Below are 23274 nucleotides of genomic sequence, written 5' to 3'. Positions count from 1 at the left end.
GGGTTTGCTCACAGGGTGCCCATATCTTCTGTTCCCTCCAACACTCTGTAAGGTCCTGAGTGGTTGAAGGGTGTGAGCCTCTTTCACTAACCCTGAGCAGCTACACTCTTCCTTCTACAGACCAGCAGGCACCAGAGTGTCCTTGAAGGGCAAGAAGGACATCTGTTCTCACCCATTCAGTAAGAGCCATGCTTACGAGTGCCCTCCCTACAGACTCTGTCTCCCCACGCATGTGAGGACTGGGCCTGGTCTTTTGCCCGTTTGGCATGCTGGGTAAGTCATGCCACCCAAGCCGATCTCTTGTTCCTGATAAAGATTAATAATTATGATGATATCCTGGTGGTGTCCCAGGAAACTGCAGTTCTTGGTGCTGCTGGGGGCTCAGGGAGCCAGAATCTGAGGGACAGGTAGAAGCCAAAGGAACTGCGCCCCTGCGTCTGAGACAACCGCCTTTCCAAAGCAGCTCTAGGGTAGGTGGGATACTGTAAGGTTTTCCCTGAGTAAATAACATCACCAGCCCATGCAAGCAGGAAGGACAGTCAGGGAGGAACAGGAAGAGGGCAGGGGGCAGTGTCAGGCCACATCTGCTGTGCTGTCAGCCTCCTATAGCCATTGCATAATCCAGGCTACTGTCCCCTCCCCAAGAACACTGAGCTTATCCAGCGGTTTCCCTTGACTTTGCTTGCATCCCTTTCCGACCCCAAGCTGACGCTGTAGTTTTCTTCTTTGGGGAAAAAAAAAAAACCATAGATACTATTTTAATTATGTGTGTCTGTGTGTGGGTGTGTGCATGTGAGTACAGGTACCCAAGGATGCTAGAAGAGGGTGTTGAATCCCTTGGAGCTGGAATTACAGGCCCTGTGAACCAGCCAAAAAGGGTGCTGGAAATCAAACTTGGGTCTTCTGAAACAGCGAGACATGCATTTAACCACCCTATCATCTCTTCAACCCCTTCCTTTTCCCAGACGGGGTCTCAAGAGCTCACCTTGAACCTACTGTGTAAACTTCATTCAGGTCATCCCGTCTTTACCTCTTGAGTCTAGAATTTTATGTGCTGGGAACCTAGCTCAGGGCCTAGTACATGTTTGGCGAATACTCTTCAGGTTGGGCGTAGCCCCAAGCCCTGCAGTTCTCTTTATGTACCGCAGGTCCCATCCATTACACCCTCGACTGGTGACTTTCTAATACTCTTCGCCACTGCAAAGCCTTCAGTCCTTGTCCACCTTTAGGCCCTTGGGGATGTTACTGACTTGAACTGTACTCGCTGCCAGCCTCGGCTGGGCTACCCATTTATTCCTGTGTCTATTTGGAGCCTGCTGTAGCCCGTTCCTGGAGCTACACTTGGTCTTTTCTCAGCCTTCCAAGTTTCTGCTGTGAGGCACGTATGGGGCTCCCTTCCAGCTGCTGTTCATCCTTCTGAGAACTCTCAGAACTTTCTCACTAACGTCGTTTGTGTATTCCGGTGATCCATCTTTAGAAAACAAACAAACCAATACAAAACCGCTTTCTTGACTTTATTATGTCACATCGTTAACATGTATAAAAGCCAGTCTTGCTCCGTATGCATAGCTGTGTCCCATCCCCCTACAGGATCTTGCTTTGCAGCCCAGACCAGCCTCAAACTCTGGCAATATTCTGCCTCAGGCTTCTGATTGTTGACAGTATGGACATGGCCACCACACCTACTTCTTATCTTTCCGGCGGGCAGGCGGCACTGTTTGGATGTTTGTGGCTTCACTCACATTCCTTGGGCCTGGAGTGTGTGGAATGAAGAAAAGGTGACGGATGCCAGGACAGAATGGGATGAGGATGCCGTGGGAGGGACTGTGGGGAGGCCATTACCCCCGCACCAGGTACTTCATTTGGACCAGCATCATGAGGATCTAGGGAGCCCAAAGTCTGGAAAGGGCCGTGGAAGAGACCAAGCAGGGCCACTAGCTAAGCATGTGCATTTTGACCATTTTATCTCTCTTAACCTCAGACTCTTAATTTTGAAGTGAGTTATAACAATATTACAGGGTTGTGGTGAGACTTTAGTGGACAGGCCCCTCTTGCTACTCCCTTAGTATCAGCGTCTTTCTTTCCTGTAATTGGTGCACTATTGTCGAATCAATTGCGGGCTTTTAATGCTTCCATGTTTCCCAACCAGGCTTGTGAACTCTTTTTCAGTCAAAGACAGGAACGGTGTCCAGTTCATCCTGGCATCCTCCCCAGGAGCCACCCCCGCGGCACTTAGCACGAGGAAGAAGCAGAGGTTCTGCAATTCTTTTCCAAGATGGTCTGATAAAAGGAGTCAGAGCCCTGGTTAAAGAGAAACCCACTTCTGACTCCTTTCTCTAGGAAGGTTGCTGGAAGGCAACAAACAATATGGATCGCTTAGACAATGCGAGATACGGGAGTCTGCGTCCCAGCTAGCCAGGGAGAGACCGTCGCCTAGCCAAGACAGCACAGGGGCCCTTGTCCAGCCGGAGGCCGAGTGTTGGTCACCATAGCCGTTGCGCCTCCTTTGTGCGAGCATCAGGTGCAAATCCCCGGAGCGCGGGCCGAGCGCGCTCGCGCTTTGAAGCGCGCAAAGAAAAGCCCAGCCGCCGCCCCCGCTCTCCCTCTCAGCTCCTCAGAGATCTACTCCGTCTTTCTCCGCTCCAGCCAGCGAAGGGAGGAGGAGGAGGAGGTCAGACACGTCGCCGGCCGCCCAGCAGGGCTTAACTCCGTGCGGGCGGACGCGAGGGAGGGGGAGCCGGGGACCCGCCGCTCCAGCCCGCTGGCCTTCGAAAGATTCTCCTGGGCCAATGGCAGGCGGGGCGACGAGCCCTGATTGGTGCAGGCGCTCTGCTGATCACTGTGGAAACCCGGGTGGCGGGGAACTCGGGAGGATGCGGAGCCCGGAGCGGGGGGAGCCGGAGGGGTGGGGGGAGGAGGTGTCGAGGCCCTGAGCTACCCGGGAGTTTTCACTAGAGGCAAAAGTCCACAGCAGGCGGGCCGAGGGCGGGTGGAGGAAGGGGACCGCTGGGGGGCACTGGGAAGCCAGGGGTACTCCTGAGGGAAGGCAGGGGTACTGGCTAGCTAGTGTAGGCGAGGAGGAGCGAAGGCGAGGGGAGGAGGCGCGGTGGGAGGAGGAGTAGAAGACAAAAGCTGAAAGCGAGGAGGGCGCCTACCGCACACTGCGGCCAGGAGAGGGACCGTCGGTGCTGCGAGCCGCGGGCGCCCGGAGGGCCGTAGCGCACGGGTCATCCGGGTAGACAGGCAGCATGGGGAAGGGAGGTAACCAGGGAGAGGGGAGCACCGAGCTCCAGGCTCCGATGCCCACCTTCCGCTGGGAGGAGATTCAGAAGCACAACCTGCGCACCGACCGGTGGCTCGTCATCGACCGCAAGGTCTACAACGTTACCAAATGGTCCCAGCGGCACCCAGGGGGGCACCGTGTCATCGGACACTATTCGGGAGAAGATGCTACGGTAAGAGTCTGGGGGTGCCGGCCATTCTTGTCTGCTGCAGGCTGGTGTCAGGAGCCCGGGGTCCCTGGGCGCCAAACAGATCTCCAGTTCTTAATGGAGCGCAGGACGTCCAACAGGGAAAGAAAGTACCTACTGCTCTCATCTCGCTCCCGGAATCGTCCTCCTCTGGGTCCGCTGGGCAGACTTGGGCCGAGCCTTTTGAACACCAGGCCTTAGCACCTCTGTGAAAGTCCCATTAGTAGCAAACTGTCTGGTGCATGTCACAGCGCATGCTGCGCGCTGGTCCAGTCGGAGCCAGGGACTCTCCAAAGGGGGCGCTCGGGCCTTCGTGCTTTGGCGCTCCCCAAGTGGAAGATGGCCACCCTTGGGCGCCGCGGAGAGGAGCCTGAGAGCGGACCATATGTGGGACTCTCCTGCCAGACCGGGGTGGGGGGCGGAGAAGAAAAGCTGGTTCCTGGCCAGGACTCGCTCCTGCTTGGACTCCTGTCTGAAAAGGTCCACAATGGCTGCCCGACCGAGACTGCCTAGTAGTTCAGATTCCCACGCTCCCGCTCCCGAGGATTATCCCGACTCACTCCAAGTGCCAGCCTTCTGGGAAATTCTGGTGGGGAGTTGGTGGAAGGCGAACGGGCTGAATTTTGCAAAATTCAGGTCCGCAGGGGATCTAGAAGGTGAATCTAGTAGCACCAAGACTGGCTTGGCAACAGGTCCATGTGCCTCTGGGGTTACTATCGGGCATTCAACTCAATAGCCCTCTGTTTTTAGAACCTGTCAGAATCGCCCTTCCGCTCTTGCCCTTCTGGAGGTTGTTGAAATCTCAGGAACCTCTGTGGAACTGAGGCTACCCTTATGTACACCAAATGTGGGTCTACCCTCTATTTGCATAGTATCCCATATCGTGCCTGGCCCCACCTCCACCCATAAAGGGATTGTGTAGTCAGGTGGTTAAGAAGAGAAGCAAAGTCAAGGAGGAAAACCAGACCTTTCTTGGCACCTTTCTTGGGGAGCTGAAAGCAGAGGAAAAGATGTTTCTGGAGAGAGCTTGGGAAAGATGAGTGGAAAGAGGCTGAGAAGAGGGGTAAACGTCTCAGAAGGCACTCCACATCGAAGTCCAGATGCCGACCTGTGTGTGGGCTTTTCTTTCCCAAGTTCGTTAGTTTCAATTCTTAGCTTCCACATCTTTTCTCTTTGAGACCAGCCTAGGTGGCCAGCTTCTGATCAGTGGATTGGGGGCTTTGATGAACAGGACCCAATCTTATGCTAGACTGAGGAGAGAGCTGACACTGCCTAAAGCCTATTTTCCTTGCTCATGGACTCCGCTTAAGCCCGTGGGGCTGGTGATGCTAACCAGACCTGGAGAGCGCAAGCTTTTCAAGTTCCTTGAGTGCCCTAGCTCTCTTGGACCTTTTCACAACCGGAGAAGTCCTCAGTTTCCCAGGGAGATGACTTTCCAGCTCCTGCCTCGGGGGTCTTTCTACTTTTTTGTCTGCTGGCGTGTGCATGACTCTGTAGGTGAGTTGCAGATGGCTCCTCCTTCTTCCAGGCTCTTATCAAACAGTTTCCTAAAAAGTAAAGCAAAGCTGTGATCGGTTTGAGCCAAATGTTCCATGTTGTGCGATAAGTAGGTTTTCTTGTGAGGAGGCTCAGCCCACAACAGCCTTGAACTTTATAGTTTATTGAAGAAGCCAGACGTATTTCATCCTTGTTTTGGAAGTTCTTAGGGCTTTCCTGACCCAGTTTTCTCCAATGTCTGTGTTCAGATCTAACCCAGCAGACACCTGGACAGCTTGCTCTTAAGTTCTGAAAACCTGACGACCTCTCTGCCTGTTTCCTGTGTCATTTTCATTGGTTCTGAGTCTGGGGTCTGTGATGTTAATGCCCCATGACAGGAGAGGTAAGGTGGGAGTCACTGTAGGCCAGGTGTGATCCCTGGGCTTGTGGGACGGAGAGAGTCACTAGGTGGAGACACCCCTACCCCATCCCCATGCCCATGAAGATACACCCTCACCTGTTCCAATAAGATGTGTGTAGCAAAGCTTGTCATAAATAGTGAGACCCAGACAGACACAGTGGATCCCAGACAGACACAGTGGATCCTAGACAGACACAATGGACCCTAGACAGACACAATGGACCCCAGACAGACACAGTGGATCCCAGACAAACACAGTGGACCCTAGACAGACACAATGGACCCCAGACAGACACAGTGGATCCCAGACAGACACAATGGACCCTAGACAGACACAATGGACCCCAGACAGACACAATGGACCCCAGACAGACACAGTGGATCCCAGACAGACACAATGGACCCTAGACAGACACAATGGACCCCAGACAGACACAGTGGATCCCAGACAGACACAATGGACCCTAGACAGACACAATGGACTCCAGGCAGACACAGTGGAAAGTTCTGAGACATGAGAGGAATGAAGCAGCTAGAATGTGAAGTACTCGCAGAGAAGCAGAGACAAACTACACCGAAGCAAGCTCATTTGATGTCAGGACATTGAACTTACCATCTTCCCAAATAAGACACAAAACACACTTGATGGAGACAGAGTTGGAGAACAGTTTAGTAAGCAGTGAGGTTTTCTTTGGCATGCCCCTGTTTCTTCTTATGCTGTCTGAGATCAGATTGGCAAAAGGCCTTGGACAACAAGGATATCTTCAAAGGGATGTGGGGATCCCTCCACAGGCTGTTTCTGAAGTAGCTTTGTCCCTTAGGGGCCTTGCCTTCTTTTTGAGAACCTGAGAGAGGGATGGAGGATGGACTGTGAATTTGGAGACAGACTGTCAGCAGATAGAGGCTGGTTCCCTAGAGTTCTTACATTTGTTACACAGAGTTCTTCCCTTTGTGTGCAAAGGATATCTGTGATGTTCTGACAAGAGGCTGGAAGGTGAGGCCAGAAGCCAGGGAGGCCATTTGAGGTCAATCTAGGTTATCAGTCGAGAATTTTCTGTTCCTGGAGAAAAAAAGAAAAAAACAAAAACAAAACAAAACAAAAACAAAAACCTCAGAAGTGCTCACTTCTTCCTTAGAAGGACTTGGTGCTTCTGTAGTCAGACCCTGGCCTCACTTGTACTACTAAAAGCCACCTAAGCAATGTGTGCTCAGAGTCCCAGATTTACAGAAGACTAGGCCAAGAGGATTATTTGAACCCCAAGTTGTTTTTTTTTTTCGGAGCTGGGGACTGAACCCAGGGCCTTGCACTTCCTAGGCAAGCGCTCTACCACTGAGCCAAATCCCCAACCCCGAACCCCAAGTTTTGAGGCCAGCCTGGTACCATAGTGAGATTCTGTCACTGAAAATAAGCAGTGTAATTGTTGCAGTCCACAAACCCATTAGTGTATGCTATCTCATTTAATACTCAGATCAGCCTTGTGGTCCTCCTGTCCTAAAGCTCAGAAGTCCTGCTCAGGTGTGTTCAGTCATACTCGGGATCTGTAGCCTCACCTCTCTCTCTCTCCGTCCCCCTCTTCTTATTTCCTGCTGGTCCCCCAGAGCTTCTTCTGTCTGAGATTTGCTGTAGGTACAAAGAACTGGCACCCGTGTCCCAAGCCAGTGTTTGCACTTTTCTCGGGAATCTAGTCAGTACAAAACCAGCCCACTTGTGAATTTTCATCTTCAGCAAGAGTTCATGAAACATTCATTGAGCGTCTCCATGGCTCTGCGCTGGGATCTGATCAGGGCCTCAACACAAAGATGAATAATTCACAGACAGTGGCCTGCATCTACTAGACTTTTGTCCTTTCCTCCTTTTCTCTTGCTTCAACCGGATCTTCCACTTCCCGACTTCAGCCTGTTCTCCAGCCTGTCCTGTTTTGTCTGTGCTTGTTGGCCCGTCTGCCTTGCTTCCTTACCTCTTAGCATCCCCCCCCCAAAAAAAAGGAAAGGGGGACCAGGGAAGGGTTCCATCTTTGAGCCACTCCTATATTGTTCCTGTGAAAAAGCAGTAGTTGGAAAAAATGGAATTGTGCCCCTATAGACAGGGCAGGAGCATGGGTATGGAAAGAGAAAATGAGTTGGGAGTTTCTAGGCCTGGAGGACAGCTCTCTGTCATCTGAGTAAGAAGCATCTGACTCTTACCCACCGCTGTCTGGTGGGAGAAAAACTCCATATCCAACACACACACACACACACACACACACACACACACACACACACACACACATACACCATAATAGTTCTAATAAAATACAGATGAAGTCGGGTTGTAGAGTCAGCTTAGTAGTTAACATGCTTGTTGGTGAGAGCAAAGTTCAGGTTCCATGACATACCGGATGGGGTGGTAGCTGATATGTAATTCCAGCCCATGAATGCAGAGGGTGAGGGTCCCCAGAACAAGTTGACTAGCCGTGCCAGTGAACTCAGCTTGATTGTGAAGCCCTGATGAATGAAGTGGAGGAGCGATCGCCGGTGATTCTCAACATCATTTTCATGGGCCTCCTTGGACATGCATGCACAAGCATGCAAATGCACACATGCAAAAACATATGCACACAGACATGAAAATGGAAGGGGAGAGATGGCTTCATGCTTTCAGGCCCAGGCCGCCTCTGTGGGGACTTCCTGTGCAGCCAGGGAAGTCCACACATCCTGTGGTCGAGGTGTTCTCTTGCTGAGGAGTTCCTGGGCCACAGAATGCTATCTATCTCCTCAACCTCTTCTCCTTGGAGGGGACAGGACCAGTGGCTTTCCTGCTCGGCCTGTACCTATGTGCTGCAGAAAGTCAGAAGTCAGTGTCCCCGGTGACTGTCATCTTCTTCATCTCTACCTGATTCTCTTCCTGCTTTGAGAAGTCATCAAAGAATCCGGGACTGCTGCAGGAATCGTGTACCCTTATTAATCGAGCTTGTGCTTCTTAAATCCTGGGCTAAATTCCCAGATGTGGGAAGCTAGCTTACTGTGCCTTTGCTGTACAGAAGAACCTGGGCACAGTCGGACACAGATTTTGGTGCCCAAGGCTCAGTGCAAGGGCAGGAACGGTGAGTTCTGCCCAGAGGCAGCAGGGATGGGAAGCTGTGCCTCGAGAAGTCACTGCCATGACTGCTGAGGACAACAGCGAGCTCGGTGCTTACGGATCTGAGCCTGACCTCACTGGGTACCTGCTCAGGTCCCCTGCACCTGTTGGCTACCCCTTCTACTTTCCCCGTGTCTTGCCTTGCTTCTTAGAAAAACTTTGGCTTCTCTCCCTGTCAGAGAAAGAGAGCCTGTTTCTAACTCTTGTTCCAAAATCATCATTTGGGTTGGTCCAGTCTTGCCTTCACTGTGGCCTACTCTGCAACCTGACATTCCTGTAACCAGACAGCTGTTCGGAGTCACAGTGTTCGAGGGACAGCTATGACCCGCCTTGAGTCAGTGACATCTGAAGTGAACAGTTCCCAAAGAAGAGAAAGCTCATTTCAAGGGAGGTCCTCGTCTTAACGGCTGAAAAATCGAAAGTCAGCCATCTAGGCCAGGCTCTGCCCAGCCAGTTCCTGGGGTGTGACCATGGACAAGTGAGGTCACCACCTAGGTCTCTTCTCATCAATATAGCAGGACCTGAAAGGCTAGGGTGGCATGGTGCTTTAATACCGCACAAACAAAAGGCAACAACAAAATGCTCCACCTGTCAGATCTGGGAAAACAGAGGCTGATGACATAGGCTTGGTGCCTCACCTGTGGGGTGACAACTGCCCGGAGACCAGCCTGAAGTGTGAATGCCTATAGTGATGAAGAGCTCCCGTGTTCCAGAAGTATTGATTGGGTTGTATAAGGTCATAGGCGCCGAGTCTATACTGGACTACAGGACGGAAACATCCTGGATTAGAGGGTTCTCAGCCACCGGGCCCCGGGGTTCTCTGAGCCTTGTGAACTCTTGTGAAGCAGGTATGGGGATGGTCACCACAGGTTAGATGTGGTCCTTCCATCTCTCGGTGGCAGGTGACAGGATTTCCAATGAATATGCCACCCAGTTTGTGTAGTTTTGTGAGTTTGTTTTTTTTTTTTTTTCTTTTCTTTTTTTCGGAGCTGGGGACCGAACCCAGGGCCTTGCGCTTGCTAGGCAAGCGCTCTACCACTGAGCTAAATCCCCAGCCCGTGTTTGTTTTTTTAAGACAGGATTTCATGTATTGCAGGCTGGCCTCAAACTCACCTTCTAGCGGAGAACAGCTTAAATTCCGATCCTTCTGTTTCTACCCCCACACCTGGTTTATGCCACGCTAGGGATTGAACCCACAGCACCAGGCACACTAGGCAATTACTGCCCCCAAAGGAGCTATATCTGTAGTTTGTGACATTTGTGTGTGTGCGTGCGCACATGTGGGTGTGTGGGTGTGTGTGTTCAGGTGTGTTGTGTTCACGTGTGTGTGTGTGTGTCTCTGTGTGTGTGCTCATGTACTTGTGGAGGCCAGAAGTTGGTATTAAATACCTTCCTCTATTTCCATCCGCTTTATTTACTGAGACAGATTGTCTGTCGCTCTGAACCTGGGTTTTGATGAATCAGCAGGTCTAGTCAGATAGGGATCTCCTGTCTCCACCTCCTCCGTGCTGGTATCACAGACAGGTGGGATTTTATTTGAGTGTTGGGGGCTCCCAGACCAGGCCTCATATTTGCATGACAAGCACTTAATCCACTGAGCTGTCTCCCTAGCCTCCTGGCTTGTGATCCTGACATGGGTATGAAGAAGAGGGGTCAGCGGTATCCTGGAGAAGCTTAACGCTAGAAAGGGCTGTTTCCAGATGTGTGGCTGAGAAAACATTTCTTGAAGGTAACATTGAAGCAGGGACCACAGCTCTAGCACAGGTGCAGGAAGAAACTTGTATTCAGGAGTCTGTTCTGAAGGCTACTAAGTCAGCCAGGACAGTGAGCGGGTTCCACGGAGCAGCCTAGGTAAGAGGCATGAGGGAGAGCCACTCCCTGAGGCAGTTGGACTGGATCGCAGTCTGGCTGTGCTCCCCAGCATTCAGGACCTCACTGGTAGCCTGTGACTGTGTACCTCACCTGATTTCAGGGAGCTGAGGCTGCCTCAGGGCCCTGTGCAAATGGCTGAGGAGTGACAGGGTTCAGGTTTGCTGGTAGCTGGAGGCATCCTGGATGGAGGAGTGGATGGCGTGAGTGGTCAGGAAGAGTTGAGGTGAATAAGGTGCTTGCTAGCCACCAAACTTTACCTTTCAGCAAGTAAGGAGGAAATGTATGGGGAACTTCCTGACTATAGTGAGGGGACTCTGCCATTGGTATCTTGCTGGACTTTCTTCTCAGAGTTTTGCTGTGTGTGTTGTTGCCGTTGTTGTTTTGTAAAGAAGCCTGAACCCGGGGCTAGCAGAACTGGACCTTCCTCTTCACTGTCTGCCTGAACCTCCTTGGACAGCAGGCTTCTCTCCATGGAAAGACCCTTGGTTTTGTTCTGACCCCTGATTTAATCTCACCTTTTCCATTCAGCTAGGGGAGATTCTGTCTGTGGGTTTGTTTTTAAACTCCGCCTATTGTTCTCTTGTACGAAATGTTACTTTGCAGATTTGTATGTAGTGGTCTTGCTGGGATTATTATAGATGCAATCCTCTTTCCCAGTGTAGAAATTACTAATAGTAATGTTTAATCTCATTTGCTTTCTCTGTGTGTGAAGACAATTTGCTTTTGAAATTAAGTTGTTTAGTGGCGCACGCCGTCAATCTCAGCACTCAGACGATAGAGGCAAGAGGATCAGGGTTTCCAGGCAACCTCGGCTACATCAATCTGAGGCCTGTGTGAATGACATGATGCACTTTCTCAAAAGAGCAAACCAGGGTGAGCAAGGCGAATCACCAGTTGAGCCAAGCCTGGTGGCCTGACTTCAGTCCCTGGGACCATGTGGTAGTAGGAGAGAGTGGACAGCTCAAACATTGTCCTCTGAATTCCACATCTGCTAGGTCAACCTGCGTGCACACACACATATACATGCACACCAACACAGCGCACACACACAAATAAACGAGCAAATAAATAGTGTAAAGAAGTTCTTTAAGTAAAACAGGCTGGAGAGAGGGCTCAGTAGTTAAGAGCACTGTCTGCCCTTCCAGAGGATCTGGGTTCAATTCCCAGCACCTATTTGGTGGCCAACAACCATCTGTAATTGTGGTTTCAAGGGATCTGATGCCCTCTTCTGACCCTCTTGGGCCCCAGGCACACACGTGGTATACATACATACATACATGCAGACAAAATACTCATATACATTAAATAAATGAATCTATTTTTTTAAAAGCAAAACAGCCAAAAGTTGCAGCATCTTCTCCCAGGAATCAGAGTGTTCTGTGATAATCATAATACCTCTGTCACAGTCACAAAACAGTCAAGTCCGGAGCTGTAGCCGACCCTGCAGAAGTTTGCCTAGCATGCGCCTTGGTTCAGTCCCCAGAACTGCATAAACCAGACATAGTGATGCAGGCCAGTGAACCATGCACAGGTTGTAGCAGGAGGATCAAGAGTTCCACTCCTTGACTACATATGAGCTTATGAGCCAGTCTGGGTGATAGGAGACCCTGCTTTTTAAAAAATTAATAATCCCCATTGGATCAAAAATCCAATGCCGATATTTATTTTCACATCTACCTCCCCAAACTCTTATGTAGCTTCTGTGTTTCCTCCAAGCAGGAACCTGTCTAGTGAATGTGTGTGGTCTGTATGTCTCCGTTTAGACCAGTGTCCCCACACTCACCTCTCTCTGCCTCACTCTGTCGATTTCTCTGGTTGTTTTTCCTGGTACCACATGGCTTGTTCAGCTCGATCCTGCAGTGCCTCATTGTGGATGAGTGGCGGGAGGCAGAATAAGGTGAAGCTGGTGCATCCAGTCATACCACCTGGGGACCTGGTGAGGCTCACCTCTAGGAGAGATGCTTGATTTTGTGGAGATAGTTTTTGTCGTGTATGTACTGTGAAGAAAAAGCTGGCAGAGACACTACAGTATTAGCATTGATGGACTTCCCATGTGGTGATTACTTATCTTTTTTATTCTCCTGTGCATTTTCTGATGTGGTCAGATTTGAGTGTGTTTCTGCTTCGTCTCTGGCACGAGAGATATTAAAATGCAGAACATCATAGTAACGTCAGGGAAAGTTTGCAAACTTATGAGAATAAAATGAAGTGCAACCCATGTCTTCGGTATTAGTTTAATCCCCGAAACCCTGTGCCAGGTTTCGCAGGAATTCTTTTACATGATTCCATGTTATTTTTTCTGTTGTTGTTTCATGACATCTAAACATATTTTCCAGGCTGTAGTCATTTCCTAGGTGTTAGGGACTGAGCTGGGCGCCTCACACATGCTGGGCAAACATTTTTATCACTGAGTTAAACCCCTTCCTTGAGTCTTATCTCTTCACTGATAATTTCGACCTTGTGGAAAAGGACATCTCTGGAGTGGTGGGTGGTATAGTTTGCACACTGAAGGACATTCAGCTCAGGAGCAGGCCAGGGGTGTCTTCTCTGAGTCCTGTGCCTACCTGCTCTCCCTGGAGACCTATCTGTCCACAAATTCTTGACCAGCTCAGTAGGCCTGGTGCCAGTTCAGAGGCTCAGGATGGTTATGGTTTGCTACTAGAGTCCTGCACTGGGGATATGTTCTGTGGTGGAGTCTGGAGTAAGCATTTGCCACTGAGGAGTGGGAAGCCCCACTTGGTCTCTGAGCAGACACTGGACCTGCGGCAAAACGCTCTTTTTCCGAGAGTGGGAGGAGCCAGCACAGGTTTGGGGCTCGGCCTTAGCAGCCTGCTTCTCTGTTTCCCAGGATGCCTTCCGTGCCTTCCACCTGGACCTGGATTTCGTGGGCAAGTTCTTGAAGCCCCTGCTGATTGGTGAGCTGGCCCCAGAGGAGCCCAGCCTGGACCGGGGCAAAAGCGTGAGTGGGACGTGTAACATTGATGGGGGTGGGATGAGGCTGGATGGTAGGGGTGAGAGTACTTTCTCCCCAGAACCCCACTGTCAGGGCTGTGTCAGGAGAGTCTCGGAGCCAGTCCAGGAGGAGGCCCTGAGGAACTAGGTCAGGGAGGACCTCAGAGCATCCCCTGAGAGCCACCAACTGGGTGATAGTTAGCAGCATCCTCTCTCCCAACTGGTCCTTTTGCTCCTCCCCTTCTTTACACAAAGCTGCCAGATGTTGGCATGCTACTATCTAACAAAGGGCAGAAACAGCAAGACAGCATGAACTGTTGATAAGTGTGCCTGCTTTGGAATGAATCACCTTGAGAAAGTGACCATTTGTCACTGAGTCAGACACCCTGTAAATGCTGGGCTTCAAAGGTATGTAAAACAACTCCCCAGGCCTTGCAGGCTGAGTGGGAAAACAGCTTCTACACCAGACCTGGCATGCATGATGGGGTTGTGTAGAATAGCATGCTTTGGAGTTTCTCTTACCTTGGAGAACCCCTCCCTTCCCCTCCACACAATGCTTACCTTTCCCTACCAGTCACCCTTCTAGTGGAGCCTAGGCTTCTCCTGGCCCTAAACAGGGCTGAGAGTACCCACCCTGGTGTCCTGGATGGTTGAAGCCCTAAGAGGCACACGATGGTATCAGAGCTGAGGCAATTACCCCTTCTCACAGGCATACTGTGTGTGGCTTTGGTGCCAGCAGGAGACCTTGCCTATCCTAGAGAGATGGCACCTCTGACTGCCGTCCAGGGCAGAGAAGCTTCCTGGAGGAAACCAGACCATGCCAACCCTTCTTGCTCTCTGCCTGAGTAATTATTTACTAGCTTCTACCTTAGGGCCTCAGCAAAGCCCGGCAGGGCAGAGGCTTTTTCCTGGCCTGGATTCCTGATTAGTCCTCCGTAGAGAACAGTCTGCCTCCCCGGCTGCTGGGCTCAGCACTCACGAGGCCTCTCTGGCATCATGAGCAGGACCCCATCTGCACCTGCACCGTCAGGTAGTAAAAGACGAAAGGGCTCGCTTCTGATGTGTGGTGTTCAGTGGAATACACGGCATTTTGCACGATGGCCAAACCATGCGCGGTTCTAGAACGTTTACGTCATTTCCAGCTGACATTCTGTGCCCTCCACATCTGCTCACTCCCTTCAGCCCCACTACCATGCTATTGCCTCTAAGCACCTAACTCCGCCAGGCACCTCATAAATGGAATCCTACTGCGTTTGTCATTTTATTAGAGTGTATTCTCATTATTTTTGTTTTCTTTGTTGTTTTGATGTAAGGTCTCATGTAGCCCAGGCTACCTTGGACTCCCAGTCTACGTTCCCCCTCTCAAGGGTGGGAGTGCAGGTCTATCACCTGTACAGAATGATGGGCTGACAGCTTCATGCAAGGATTTATCCTTTTATAACTGGCCTATTTCATTTAGCATAAGCCCTATCCACTATAGAACACAGAGTGTACCAACATGCCATGTTTTCAAGGCTGAACAGTCTGTTATATGAGTAGAACACAACCAGGCACACATGCTCAACCTGCAGCCTAACACAAAATTGTAAACTTACTAAAACTTTAGTGTGTGTGTGTGTGTGTGTGTGTGTGTGTGTGTGTGTGTGTGTGTGCATGCGCGCGCACTGTGAGTTGAATTAGAAAAAGTTCTCAAGTATGGACTTTGCAGATGACAGCGTTGTATTGCAATGTCAAAGGTTACATACACCTGGAACTTAGCCCCTTATTATTGGATGTTTGCGTTGTTTCTACTTTTAAAAAAAAGTGTGTGTGTGTGTGTGTGAGAGAGAGAGAGACAGACAGACAGACAGACAGACAGACAGAGAGAGACAGAGAGACAGAGACAGAAGAAAGAGAAGACAGACAAAGAGAGAGAAGACAGAGAAACAGAGAGAAGAGAGGCAGACAGAGAGAGAAAAGAGACAGAGATAGAGAAGAGAGGAAGAGAGACAGAGAAAGAGAGAGAGAGAGAGAGAGAGAGAGAGAGAGAGAGAGAAAATGAAAATGTACATGTGGGTGTCCATAGAGGCCCAAAGAGGGCATCAGGCCCCCTGGGGCTGAAATTACAGGCAGCTGTGAGTGTGGCCCTACGTGGGGGCTAGGAACAGAACCAGCCCCCTGTGAGAACTGCAGTCACTCCTCCCTGGCTCCTGCTCCTCTTTTCTGCCTGTTGTAAATGATGCTCCTGAGAACAGTGGTGTAGAAGGGACATGCTGCTTATAATGAAATATTGTTACTACTACTACAGTCATAGGGGGCCGTTTCCACACACACATACTTGTGTGTGCACAGTGTACTTAGATATGCTGTCCCATATCCCTCCACTCTCTTCCTAAGCGATCCTTCAGTCCCTTATTTTTAACCTCTAATTTTATTTTATGTGTTTGAACATTCTGCCTGCATGTATGTCTTTGTGTCACATGTGCGCAGTGCCCTTGGAGGCCAGAAAAGGGTGTTGTATGCCCCTGGGGCTAGAGTTACAGACAGTTGAGAGCCACCACTGGGATGCTGGGAATCAAACCCTGATCCTATGGAAGAGCAGCCGGTGCTCCTAACTGCTGAGTCATCTCTCCAGCCCTGTTAGTTCTGCTTGTCCCCATACAGCTTCACCTCTAGTTTAGTGTCACCTGTACATAAAAGATGTCATACATGTATGAAGTGTAGAATCCGAGAGGGAAATGAGAGAAAACACCAGCTAGCTGCCCTTCTGAGACTGACTTGATTCACTTGGTATGATTAAAAGTACCCGCTTTTGAGTCAGACTTACCTTCCACCACTTACTCCTATCTGTAGTAATGGCGACCATTGCAGCACCTAGTGACTGGGCTCACACGGAGACCAAGGTGCTTGCCACAGTTGTAGTGCATACTGTGCTCCATCGCATGCCCCCCTGGAAGGTCTAGCGGCTGACTCTCCTCTGTGTCCTTGCTCACCAGTCTCAGATCACCGAGGACTTCAGGGCCCTGAAGAAGACTGCTGAGGACATGAACCTTTTCAAAACCAACCACCTGTTCTTCTTTCTCCTCCTGTCCCACATCATCGTCATGGAAAGCATCGCCTGGTTCATCCTCTCGTACTTCGGCAATGGCTGGATTCCCACCGTCATCACGGCCTTTGTCCTTGCTACCTCCCAGGTGAGGCCTGACATCCTTGACCATCATTTGAGCGTCCCCGACTCTCAGATCTCTCCTGGCTACTTGCTGATGCTGCAGTGACATTCACAGCCCTCTTTCCCCAGGCCCAAGCTGGATGGCTACAACATGATTATGGCCACCTTTCTGTCTATAAGAAATCCATATGGAACCACATTGTCCACAAGTTTGTCATTGGCCACTTAAAGGTAAGTGTTGGGGCTAAGGGAGATGGCTCAGTCAGTAAATCTCGTGGGAGAATCTGAGTTTGGTACTCACATGTGTAAAAATGTGCTTGTAATCTCAGCACTGGGGAGGCACACACAGGAGGAGCATAGGGTTCAGTGGCCGGGTAGTTTGGACTGCTTGCTAAGCTCCAAGCCAGTGAGACTCTGTCTCAAAGTAGGTGGCCAGTGTACCTCAGGATGCCACCTAAGATTGTTCAGCCTGCGGGTGCACGTGCACACATGTAAGCCTCCCCTCAAACATGTAGCCACATGTACACACACATTGAAAACTGGGGCCAAGGGAAAGGACTTGGGGCTAGAGAGATAGCTCAGTGGTCACAAGCATCAGTAAAAGAAAGAAGGAAGGGAGGGAGGGAGGGAGGGAGAAAGGAAGGAAGGAAGGAAGGAAGGAAGGAAGGAAGGAAGGAAGAAAGGAAGGTAGGTAGTCTGAGGGATGGGGGGTATATTGGCAGCAGCCTGAGTGACCATCCCATTAGATTAGCCCTCTGTAAATAGAAAATGTCCCATGTTAAAAATGTGTGTAACTCACTTCATCCACCGAACCTCACAGCTTAGCAACAGAAGGCACTGTAGGGTGTTAGTTGGTTAATGGTCTGTGGCTTGGCTGCTACAGAATCCAAAGCCATTGTAAATCGGGAATGGCAAACCACCTCTACTGTCATTTTAGATTAAGTCCTTAGCAAGTGACATCAAACTGTGTAATACTTAACTAAAACTACAGGGCAAGTTGTGTTAAATGCTCACATGAGGCCGTGGCCCATGGAGAGAAGGGTCCAAGTCAAGCGAGTTCATGAAGCTGAGCCTGCCGGTGACCTTGATCTGAGCTGATTGGCGTCACCTCTGCTTGGGCAATCATTTCTTGCCAACTGTACTCATCACTGTAACAGAATAACAGATGTAAGCAGCACAGGAGAGGAGCACTTCTTTCAGAAGCTCGTGGTTTCAAAAGTGTTGCTGCACAGTCCTCGGCAGTGCTAATTCTGGGCCCAAGGTGACTCTGTTGGTAGGAGCATGTCGCAAAAGCCACTTAGCTCAAGGCAAGCAGGAAGAAGACTGGGAGGAAGAATGGGGCCAGGGAGCAGAGGAAACTTTGAAAGGTGTTCCCCCTTCCATCGCCTCGAGTGCCTACCATCTGCTAAAATAGTGCCGTTGGTGTGGGACTGAGGATTCAACCCACAAGTTCATGGTGATGTGCCATACTCAAACCATAACACGCTCTCTCCAACAAATCCTGCTGCCTCCTGTAGTCAGTGCATCCCAATAGCTTGCTTCCTCAGAAAAGCTGGGTCCCTAAGACTGTCTTCCTCCCTCGGCAGGGGAAGAGCCCTGTGTCCAGGTTAAAAATCTCCACTCTGTGGCCTCCACTGCACCCTTGGCTTGCCAGCTGTGGACTGGATTATGGGTGAGCCAGCATGAGCTGCCCAGCAGTCCCCAGCTAGCAGTTTACCTGGACCTGAGCCTCAAAGGCTGGGAACCTGGCCTCTTCCCAGAACCTCAAGAGGGTATACACACAAGTGCATTGTCTCATTCTGCACGGTCCTCTGTGGCATAAAGTCCTCCTCTGTATAGGAAGGAAACATTTTACCCACTACCCCTGTTCTCCCCATGCCACAAACAAAGATAGACTGTGTTCTATCCCCAGGTTCTGGCAGGGTCCTGAGGGCCTTTCCTGCTCAGACCTTGTGTCCTTGATGGACAACTTGAAACACAGCTCTTGTATCTATCAGACAAACAAGGGCAGGACAGAGAGCTGCTTCCTACAGAAGTCTTTGCTGGTGAAATTGGAATTCTGGGAGCTGGGGATGTAGCTCAGGTGGTTGAATGTTTGCTGAGCATCTTGAAGCCCTGGGTTCATCCCCAGCACTGTGTAAACTGGGTGTGGTGATGCACACTGATGATCCCAACACTCAGGGTGTGGAGGAGGAAGATCAGAAGCTGGAAGCCATACTGTGCAACATAGCAAGTTCAAGGCTAGCCTGGGCTAAATGAGACCCTCTCTCAAAACCAAGCATACACTCTTATGTCTATATGTGCGGTGTTGTTCTTTTCTTTTCCTCCCCTCGCCTCCCATTATCCCCACATAGATTAGACTGGCCTCAAATTCATGCCTCTGCTTCCTGAGTTCTGGGATTAATTGCACACATTGCTAGGCCCAGTTTGGATATGTCATCTCTTAAATGATCAATCCTTTAACTCCAGGACACCAAAATATAAAATGTTCAAAAATTTAAAAGCCTGTTAAAAGTATTTTGTTTGTATCAAAACAAAAATATGTATGTCTTTCCTTTACTAAGAAAAAAACTCTGTGGTGCTGAGGATTGAAACCAGGGCCGTGCTCATGCTGGAAAAGGGTCTACCACCAAGTTACAACCCCAGCCCTTCTGTTATACCCGCATTTAGATATAAGATAAAGTAATTATAAATATTTAAGTATGCCAAGTTCAGAAAGTGTCTCACTTGAAAATAAGATGGCCCCCAAAGTCGATTTTGAAAGGATCATAGACGCATTTGCTAGAGTGCACACTTTTTCTCTTGCCCCAGGCCACGTTGTGACTGCCCAGCTCTGCTGGCTACACAGCTGCTAAGGAGTCTTCCTGCCAGGTGTGCTAGTGCACCCTGTGACCCAGTCCTAGTACATGAGAGGCCAAGGCAGCCTGGCCCAGATAAGCACATCGTCTCTTGGCTCACCAGTGCCTCCCTGGCCCAGCCCAGCAGCTGGCTTGGAGAAGGCAGCATTCACTCCTCGTTCTGAGAACACGGAAGGCTGATCATTGCTCCTCAGGCAGTTGAGGCTCCATTGTGCCTTGTAGGAGGAATTACTGATAGGTAGGGCTTTGCCTGATGATGAAGAATGGGAGAGACTCAAAGCAGGGAAGGCAACATAAACAATCAAAATATCCTGGTGTCTGGTACGAAGTCCAAAGTTTGTGTCCCACCTCCTCCACGGGTCTCAATCCTCATTCCACAAATATCTCTGGGTTGATTGGCTGTCAGCTGGCTTACTTGTTGACGTCCTCGCTCCCCGGTGTCTCTATGAAGGACTTTTCCATCTGATGCTTTTCTTGGCAATTTTGTTCCTTTGGGCTTCAGATGTAAACACATCATTTGACTCTTTAAGCCTGGGACTTTTCCCACACTCTGACACGCTGCTTTTTTGCTGTGATGGATTTTGAAGCCTGCTGTCTACAGGGGCAGAGACCACAGCTGTTTTTAACTGTCTCCATCCATGCTCTCAGTGTCCAGACACTGCGTTTATGTCCAAAACACTCCACAAGTGAGAAGCTTGTTTTGAGCAAATAGACCTCTTTGTAGACGGTCAGACCCAGCCATGGGCCACTGTTTCACCTGATGGAGGGACAGAAAAGACCTGAGTCTTGCTTGGGCCACCTGGCAACTTTGTTGAGTGACACACCTTTGAGAACTGGTGACAGAGTAGTCAATGGCAGTCAAATAAATACAAAGATACCCTGTCTATGTTTCCTGCATTGTGGGACCACAGTATCATCTAAATGTTAGATTCCCCCTGGTTGTCAGCGGCGTTCATCGGAAGGGGCTCATGGCAGGCAAGAACTATATCAACTGAGATACAGTCCCCTAGTTCTGGGAACACTTGGAACACACACACACACACACACACACACACACACACACACACACACACACAGTTTGTTCTCTCCTTTCTTTTTTCCTTCCTTCCCGCCTTTCTTGGTAGGTCTATGTTAATTTTTCAGCATTGCGACTTGTATGAAATACTAGGTTTTATCAGAACATTTTCTCCCATGCGTAGGAGACACCAATCATATTCGACCTCTGCCACCTCCTAGTGTTGGTGCCTTCTCCTCTTCCCGTCTCACTCCTTCCCAGATGGTCTCACTTCTACTTGTAATGTCTTTATTTTAAAATCTGGAGTCCACGTCTGAGAGAAAATGTGTGGCTTATTTCACTTAACACGATCTCTTTCTGTTCCTTTCCCTGAAAACTTGCATAATTTCCCTCTTTGTGACTGATTCATACTGTTTAGTATATACCGTGTTTTCTTTATCCATCACCTACTGAAAGGTGCCTGGGCAGACTCCATAACAGCGCTCTCTCTCTCTCTCTCTCTCTCTCTCTCTCTCTCTCTCTCTCTCTCTCTCTCTCTCTGTCTGTCTGTGTGACCAGTAGCCCAGGCTGGTCTCCAGCATAGCTGAGCTGACCTTGAAATCCTGATCCTCCTGCCTCTACCTTTCAAGCACTGGGATTACAGGTATTCTTGGCTGTTCTTAGTAGCGCTTCAGTGAGCATGACTTCAAGTGTGTCTGATATTTATCTCAGGAGTGGTAGAGTTGGATTGTGTAGTACTTTTGTTTTGTTTTGTTTTGTTTTTGAGGAATTGTTATGCTCTTTCTATATTGGCTGGATTAATCTACACTCCCACCCCAGCACACACCTTCATAAGCATTTGTTTGCTTTCTTTTTTTCTCATTAATTTATTTATTCATTCACTTTATATCCAAATATCCGCTCCTCATCCTCCTCCTTCTCCCAGTCCCTCCTGCCATAGCTCCTCCCCGGCCCCCTCCTCCTCCTTTCCTCTGAGAAGTGGGAGGCCCCCCTGATACCACTCCTCCCTGGCATATCAAGTCACTGCAGGACTAGGCACATCCTCTCCCACAAAGCAGCCCAGTCAGGGAAAGGGGATCCACAGACAGGCAACAGATTCAGGGCCAGCCCCCACTCCAGTTGTCAGGGACCTGTATGAAGGCCAAGCTGCACATCTGCTACGAATATGCAGGGGGCTGTTGTTTGTTTTCTTGGTGGTGACTATTTTGACAGGGATGAGATGAAGTTTCGGTATAGTGGTGACCCGCATTTCCTCTGTTGCTAAAGATGGTGAACTTTTTTCAAAGACTGGCCATTTGTACTTACTTGTCTGATGGCAGCCTCATAAATTCATCTGCTTTGTTGAGCGGATCATTTATTCTCCTGATGTCTCGAGTTGGATGAGTTCCCAACAAAGTTTGTCTCCCGTTCTATCCCGTTCTGTCTCGTTCTTGCTCTGTGCTTTCAGAAAATGCCCGCGTGTGCCTAGACTTTGAAGTGCTGCCCTGTATTTTCCTCTGGTGGTTTCAGGTGTTTCGCAAAGGCCTTCGACCCTTGGCAAGCAGTTTGGTTTTGAGGTATAAGACGTGGAGTGGCTTGCAGAGCTGTTCCATTGACACCGAGGGCATACAAGTTTAGAGAATCCCCATCACACAGAGCTTAAGCCCCACAAATCAACAGCCCCTTAGCTCACTGCGCAGGGACACCTGGAGGGTCATGGAGATCGTGAGCAGTAGGGTTTGGGTTTTTGTCTTTTCTTTTCCTGGCTTCTGCTTTGTGTTTTTTCCTAGGCTCATCTCTGTGTATCTTGTGTGTTAGGGGTCCATTATTTTCTAACAAAAAGGCTTTTTTACATTTGCCCATGTATTTATTATTTGGGGAAAGGGGCACCATAGCATATAAGTAGAGGTCAGAGGACAAGTTTCAGGAGTCGGCTCTCTCCTTCTAGTGGGATTGAACTCAGGTTGTTGGGCTTTGTGGCACGCCCCTTCGCTCACTCAGCCCTCTTACTGGCCCAGCCCATTTCTTTTTGTAGTTTACCTAATCCATTCTGTGGTAAGGATATCACATTGTATTTTCGGTTCCTGGACATTTGAGTTGTTTCTGTCCTGATTATTTTTGAGACTCCTTCAGAGAGAGAGAGAGAGAGAGAGAGAGAGAGAGAGAGAGAGAGAGAGAGAGATTGAGAATACCCTATTTTCCCTGGCCCACAAGTCAGGAAATAAACTGCTGGTTCCCTGGTAGAGATAATTCCACTGTTTCTGAAGTGCTTTCTCCTTGCTCAGTACCGGGTAAACCGAGGTTGGAGAAGAGACTTGACTTCTTTCAGAACTGAGCAGTACTCTGGGCAGTACTCAGAAGGGGCAGAACTATAGTCTGACTTCCATGGACTCCAGGCACGAACCCCATGTGTGATGGGGAAAGCTGGCTATTGGCAACAGAGGTACCAGGACTTGGTTCCCAGCAGTGCCCACCACTGGTAAGTTCATTGGTCTTTGTGGCTTACCTAGCTCCTCTCCCCTTACAGGGTGCCTCCGCCAACTGGTGGAACCATCGACATTTCCAGCACCATGCGAAGCCCAACATCTTCCACAAGGACCCCGACATAAAGAGCCTGCACGTGTTTGTCCTTGGAGAGTGGCAGCCCCTCGAGGTAGGAATGAGAGGATCCTGTTGATGAGGAGATGTCACGGGAGGAGGGAAGGAGTCCTGTAGGCTCAGCATTCAACTGGAATATCCGCACCTTCTGCCACGCAGAACCCTTTCCTCGTCATCCCGCTATCCCAGCTTCAATCTACAGAGTGGCTTTCCTCCAGAGTCCTGGACTCCTGAACAGATTCAGTGCGTCCCTCCCACCCACAGGAAAGTGGGTCAAATGTTTCAGGAAGGCAACGTTCTAGGCCTCCAGGATAGGTCCAGTGGGCCAGCTCATGGGCAGGAAGCATTATCTGGAAAACAGCCGCCT

The 23274-nt window shown here is 49.9% G+C and overlaps 1 protein-coding gene and 1 long non-coding RNA gene across 2 annotated transcripts in view; one reads left to right on the top strand and one right to left on the bottom strand.

Annotated features, from left to right (window-relative positions):
* Nucleotides 1-1499: 1499 nt before the first annotated feature.
* LOC134483970 (uncharacterized) lies at nucleotides 1500-7924 on the bottom strand. The gene is made up of 4 exons (XR_015652930.1): nucleotides 7743-7924; nucleotides 6293-6427; nucleotides 5981-6212; nucleotides 1500-5017 (listed from the first exon to the last, which is right to left on the bottom strand). It is a non-coding gene; the product is annotated as an uncharacterized LOC134483970 (long non-coding RNA).
* Nucleotides 3083-23274, top strand: part of Fads2 (fatty acid desaturase 2) — a 38361-nt gene continuing 18169 nt past the window's right edge. The window contains exons 1-5 of the mRNA NM_031344.2: nucleotides 3083-3455; nucleotides 13206-13316; nucleotides 16285-16482; nucleotides 16587-16688; nucleotides 22837-22962. Coding sequence (NP_112634.1) covers nucleotides 3249-3455; nucleotides 13206-13316; nucleotides 16285-16482; nucleotides 16587-16688; nucleotides 22837-22962 — 744 coding nt within the window. The 5' untranslated portion in view covers nucleotides 3083-3248. The remainder of the gene's footprint in view (nucleotides 3456-13205; nucleotides 13317-16284; nucleotides 16483-16586; nucleotides 16689-22836; nucleotides 22963-23274) is intronic.

Source organism: Rattus norvegicus, chromosome 1 (genome assembly GCF_021556685.1).
Source record: "Rattus norvegicus strain SHRSP/BbbUtx chromosome 1, alternate assembly SHRSP_T2T, whole genome shotgun sequence".
In the NCBI taxonomy this organism is placed as follows: domain Eukaryota; kingdom Metazoa; phylum Chordata; class Mammalia; order Rodentia; family Muridae; genus Rattus; species Rattus norvegicus.
Note: the sequence above shows the minus strand (reverse complement) of the source record. Positions and strands in the feature narration are given on the sequence as shown.